General features: G+C 35.4%; 1 protein-coding gene across 1 annotated transcript in view; it reads right to left on the bottom strand.

The window, feature by feature from the left end:
* Positions 1 to 257: 257 nt before the first annotated feature.
* LOC142339157 (intraflagellar transport protein 88 homolog) overlaps positions 258 to 6,233 on the bottom strand; it is a 58,295-nt gene continuing 52,319 nt past the window's right edge. The window contains exons 16-19 of the mRNA XM_075388941.1: positions 2,944 to 3,053; positions 1,526 to 1,713; positions 838 to 966; positions 258 to 566 (exon numbers count right to left, since the gene is read on the bottom strand). Of these exons, the coding sequence (XP_075245056.1) occupies positions 464 to 566; positions 838 to 966; positions 1,526 to 1,713; positions 2,944 to 3,053 (530 nt within the window). The 3' untranslated portion in view covers positions 258 to 463. The remainder of the gene's footprint in view (positions 567 to 837; positions 967 to 1,525; positions 1,714 to 2,943; positions 3,054 to 6,233) is intronic.

The raw sequence follows: 6,233 nt of genomic DNA, 5'->3' as shown, positions 1-6,233 counted from the left end.
GTTTTAACTGATAATACTTTCTTCCACTGTTCGTTTTTCATGACGCCAAAAATATCTTACTTTGCTAATTTACACTGGACGATTTCAATTTAAAATTATATAGCTTGAGTCTTTTTGGCTTAACAGATTCGGAATGCATGATCAAATAATTTTGCAGACAAAAAACAAAGGGCAGGAATTAAGTTTTTAATCTCAAAAAACCCCCCAATTCTCTCTCCATTGGCTTAATATGATGAGCTTCTTTTTCTTAAAAGCAACATGGGTTCAAATATACTGGGAGTTAAACATTATTTATTGCACATTTCAATACACATATTTACAATTTGACATTTAATACAGATCGGTTTTACTGATTCTACATTTATTTACAATATTAAAACCATCCGTACAAGCAATAACATTTCAATCCGAAATGAATATAATGCTTATGAGTTCATTAAAGCTGCACTGGAATCTATCTTTTTTACTCGGGGAGTAAGTCATCGCCCAGTTCCTCATCTGCAAACTCGTCTTCCTGCTTTACTGGCTTCCTAGCTGCTGTTTTCGGTCTCTCTTGATAACTGATCCTGAAACAGGTAAACATTGATGTCAATTTCCTGCAGCAATAACTGAAACGAAATTTTTATGAAAAAGCCGATATAATTTGTATTGCAATAGTTCATTGCATGCTCATTTAAAGTCGTCTAATTGCTTAAGAGTTTCAGAAACATCGTTAAATTTAACTCGGAAACAATTTCTTCGGCACTCAAATCTATGCAAACCAAAGGTGCTTCAAAAACGACACCGCAACGCAAACTGTCGGTAGAATCAAAATTGAAAGTAGTGTGTATTGACTACCTTGCATCTGAATCGTTCACACTCAACTCAGTGCCCGGGAGAGCCCTACTGTTGCCTCCACTTCCCAGACGGGCCATTGTTGCATCCTCGAAAGACGCAGCACCACTCGGGGGAAGAGTGGAGCCCAGGCTAAAAGGGAGCATCGTTTCCTTACTGCTTCAAATATTTTGTATACCTTATAGCCTACGAAATAACTGCGAGTCATTGGACTATTCATCAGTATTCTTTCCAAGCAATTGGAACACTATTGGCTTCTTGCTTGCCACATAGTTTCGTAAGCTCATATCTTATCCGACCTCACTATGTTGGTCATTTCAGAAACCAGCGCAGTGACCTTTCACAAGGGGAAATCTCGTGAGCAGACTTTTAATTAAAGAACTCCTGGATAACTGATCGCTGAAACAATTTCTCAACGTCGGATGAAAACTTGAGTCAATAACAAACAGTGGGCAAAAACTGTTCTTGGGATTAAACTAAGTTCCCCGGGGTGATAAACTTTACTGGAATTCGACTGTTGTTATCACAAATACAGTTAAGTTACTCAACTACTCGGCTTTGCGTCGGAGTTCAATAACTTACCGATGCCAACAACACCGGTGTGGTGCTATCCATTAATTGATGAATTGGATTCCTTTTCGTCCTCCTGCAGTTAAACAGTAACAGACAAGCACACAATTGAACAACTTACCCTGCTGCTCTCTTGGAGGCGGAAGAGCGGTGAACATTCCGCCCACTTCCACCACTTCCCTCTCTGGACGGAGTTCCGTCACTGGATCCGACTCCACTCGTGTCCATAAGGAGCTTCGAAGGTGCTGTTGCATTCAACATGTTCATGCCAGCTGTGCTGTTCCGTCTGCTACTCCCACTTGCTATTCGCTGCAAACGAAAGGAAGCAAAACTGTCTCTTACATCGTTATCAGAATTCGCCACATACTGATCTCTAATTATGGTTAATTTACAGAAGTGCGTGATTTTCGTATCCGGTAATACAGCAGTACTAGCCAGACTCGTTATTAACCCTTGAACATGACAACAATCCAACGATACTGCTGCCTGTTACGCCAACTGTCCAATAACACTGGCTATTACTTAAACTATCCAATAATTGGTAGCATTATAGGACAGCTGATGTAAACATCAGTATCAATAAACACTTTTGTTCATAGAACATCCATATTATCGCATGCAAAAATAACGCAATCTTGTAAACCAAGCACAATAGACTACTGCTTTCAACACTTGTGATTAGTGGTTCAGCTCCGCCAAGGCCTCGTTTCAATCATTAACTACTTGATACGTCGAAGAACAGTAGTCTAATACACACATAGTTTGCTGCTCGATGCCTAATTAAAGCGTTGACCGATTCCAAAAATCGGGAAAAAATACTTGTTTTGAGATTTTTCCGTTTTGTATTATGAGTTTTTCGATAAACTTAAATACAATAGGGGCTTGAATGTTATTGCAGCTTATTATAGAATATTAAGAGTTAAAACCAATATCGACGCCGTTTTCATTTGATTTTTAGTAGCAAATTGTCGTTAATTGATGAGTTCAGCTGCAAAAATTCTGAATGAGAGAACAATTTAGTGGTATTTCCCATAATACCCCCAGATTAGTGGGTATTTAAGGTGAAGCCCACTATACCGGAAATATGGGGGTGGGGGTCAAATAAAATTTCTTGAGGGTTGGGGTTTGTATAATTGGACAGACCTTAATTTCGATCACACAAAACTCAAGAAAGTCAAGAGTGAAAAAAAAGGTCACTTAAAAAGTCAAATCAGTTGGACAAGAAAGATCAAGTGATTGCAGTAAAAAAGACCAACAGTCCCCAAACAATTGCTACAAACTTCGTGTGAGACTAATGAACCACAAGGATAGATTAGACGCTTTTCACCTTATCAAAACTTTACTCCGTAAAGCCTATATAGCAATATGATAAATTTTCAGGATCTTTTCCGTGTGCCAAATTGGGTCTATTCCGTTAAACCTCCCACAAAAATGATAGCCGGATCACGCTATGGTAATTTGAGGGCGAGGGGGCTGCACGTTCTCTTATGATGGGAAGGACCCGTCAAACAACTATGAAATTATTTGACTGTTAATTACCTGTTCCTTGAGCTCATTAGATTTGTGTGCCTTCTTGAGCTCTTTAGTGTATTCCTCATTTTCCTTCTTCAAACCCAAATCAGCCGACAGTTGTACAAGACACTCCAGACCTGGAGAACACAAAATATAACATAAGATTGCAGGGCGCATCATTAGAAAAAACATACCCGGTAGATTGCCGGAAAAATAGCCGCCGTTGATTCCAATAAGCATGATTGGGATTGAAAGAATAGAAGATATTGAAAAAAAAAAAGATTTTTGTACAAAAACATTTTTTAAGTCCGATTTATTTTGATGGCATTTTGTAGTTGAACACACTTCTGTTTCTTAGAAAGAGGCTACAGGGGCTACAATCAATACCAATAAACATTAGAGATGGTAACTAAGACTTATAGGAACGACGTTCAAATAGCGAGCATCTAAAGTTGGGCTTTATGGGTTTATCCCGTTTATATTTCTGACTTCAATTTTTTATACTGACTCTGTTCATTTTGAATTGCTTTGCTGAGCAACTGATGTTCAAAATCACTTTTAGCAGAATTAGAGAAGAGAGAAACTAGCCTAGAGAAGTCAAAAAGATTTCACGCAAAATGTTGAAAAAACGGCAAAATGAGGTAAAGCAAAACATTTTTTTGTTCGACGAAGTAAAAAAACATAGCAGGACAAGCCCTGAAATACAATTCATAGAATTAAATGAAAAAGTTAGAAGTACTCTATCTGACCAGCAGATCAATTGAACAATGCCAGCCAAAACACAAACAAATTCATCCGAAAAAAATTGAGAAACAAACAATCAAACAAACTAAACAAACATATACTCATTGCTAAAACTCTTAAAGCTTTTACCCCTAAGGAAAAAATATTTATTTCAAAAATATGTTTATAACCAATTTCTGTTTCTAAAATCGGTCCAGTATTATATCTGCACGACCTGAAAAGAAATCATTGGCTCTTGAGGATCGATTAACTTGAAAAAGACCAAAATTAAAAAAATGAAATCAATTGCAGATTTTAATGAAATGTTGCTGAATGTCGCGATATTAATATCTTCAGAATCATTTCTGTGTCTCTGCAGGTTATCCAGTAACCCTATTCCAAGCCTTATAAAATTCATTGGCTCAGATCGATAGGCAATAATTTTTAGAAAGAATTTCAAATAGAAATTTCTTCAATAAAAATGTTGAAAACCAATCAATTGCCCCCTAGCAACTATTCAATAAAATTCTATCAAACCCTTGATGGGTTTACCAGGCTACTGAGGCAAGAAAAATTGAATAAAAGACATCTGACCAGCAGATCAATTGAACAATGCCAGCCAAAACACAAACAAATTCATCCGAAAAAAATTGAGAAACAAACAATCAAACAAACTAAACAAACATATACTCATTGCTAAAACTCTTAAAGCTTTTACCCCTAAGGAAAAAATATTTATTTCAAAAATATGTTTATAACCAATTTCTGTTTCTAAAATCGGTCCAGTATTATATCTGCACGACCTGAAAAGAAATCATTGGCTCTTGAGGATCGATTAACTTGAAAAAGACCAAAATTAAAAAAATGAAATCAATTGCAGATTTTAATGAAATGTTGCTGAATGTCGCGATATTAATATCTTCAGAATCATTTCTGTGTCTCTGCAGGTTATCCAGTAACCCTATTCCAAGCCTTATAAAATTCATTGGCTCAGATCGATAGGCAATAATTTTTAGAAAGAATTTCAAATAGAAATTTCTTCAATAAAAATGTTGAAAACCAATCAATTGCCCCCTAGCAACTATTCAATAAAATTCTATCAAACCCTTGATGGGTTTACCAGGCTACTGAGGCAAGAAAAATTGAATAAAAGACATGTTAAAAAGACAGATGTTATCAAACAAACTAAACAATCAAACAAACTAAACAAACATATACTCATTGCTAAAACTCTTAAAGCTTTTACCCCTAAGGAAAAAATATTTATTTCAAAAATATGTTTATAACCAATTTCTGTTTCTAAAATCGGTCCAGTATTATATCTGCACGACCTGAAAAGAAATCATTGGCTCTTGAGGATCGATTAACTTGAAAAAGACCAAAATTAAAAAAATGAAATCAATTGCAGATTTTAATGAAATGTTGCTGAATGTCGCGATATTAATATCTTCAGAATCATTTCTGTGTCTCTGCAGGTTATCCAGTAACCCTATTCCAAGCCTTATAAAATTCATTGGCTCAGATCGATAGGCAATAATTTTTAGAAAGAATTTCAAATAGAAATTTCTTCAATAAAAATGTTGAAAACCAATCAATTGCCCCCTAGCAACTATTCAATAAAATTCTATCAAACCCTTGATGGGTTTACCAGGCTACTGAGGCAAGAAAAATTGAATAAAAGACATGTTAAAAAGACAGATGTTATCAAAAAAATTTCATGAAATTCGAAAGTTAAATTGTTGAAAACAAATCCATTGAAATTAACAACCATGCAGTAATTTTTTATCAGACCGTGGAATAGCTCCTCTGGCACCTGAGAATGGACAAATATCAAAAAATTGCAAAAACTTGAGGCAAACTTTAAAAAAAAATTGAAGATTTTATCAACAAACTGCTAAAATTCGAAACATTAAAATGTTGAAAACCAATCCATTGGTGCTAGAAAATAAGCAGTGCCCAATTGACAAACCTTAAAGGAGATTCCTTGGCTAGGGAAGCTGAAACAACTCAAAAAATGACAAAAAATTTTTTAAAAACTTGAAACTGCAAAAATTAGTATCATTTTGCGTGTTTGTGTTTGTAGTATATTACCAAAAAGATATAGCTCATAAAAAGCTCATAAGTAACTTTGCCTCGCAAAAGGCCTAAATCAACTTTTAACAACTTCAACCTAAGATTAATCAAACAAAAACTTAAAAAAATCACAAAAATACATGAAAAATTGCACAACTTTGAGCCCAAAAACTCCTAAAAATGACCTTTTAACCTTGAATTAAAGCCATTCCATTAGCTGCACCACTCTTAGCACCTGACGGACTACTAAGGCCCACTTTGGTCCTCTAATGAAACTTAATGCCCGCTGGGCTTTACCTGTTTATCCCGTTTTGAAAGATCAAAGTCATTAGAAAAAACATACCCGGTAGATTGCCGGAAAAATAGCCGCCGTTGATTCCAATAAGCATGATTGGGATTGAAAGAATAGAAGATATTGAAAAAAAAGGTTTTTGTACAAAAACATTTTTTAAGTCCGATTTATTTTGATGGCATTTTGTAGTTGAACACACTTCTGTTTCTTAGAAAGAGGCTACAGGGGC

This window comes from Convolutriloba macropyga, chromosome 5, assembly GCF_964194025.1.
Source record: "Convolutriloba macropyga chromosome 5, txConMacr16.3, whole genome shotgun sequence".
Classification (NCBI taxonomy): Eukaryota; Metazoa; Xenacoelomorpha; order Acoela; family Convolutidae; genus Convolutriloba; species Convolutriloba macropyga.
Note: the sequence above shows the minus strand (reverse complement) of the source record. Positions and strands in the feature narration are given on the sequence as shown.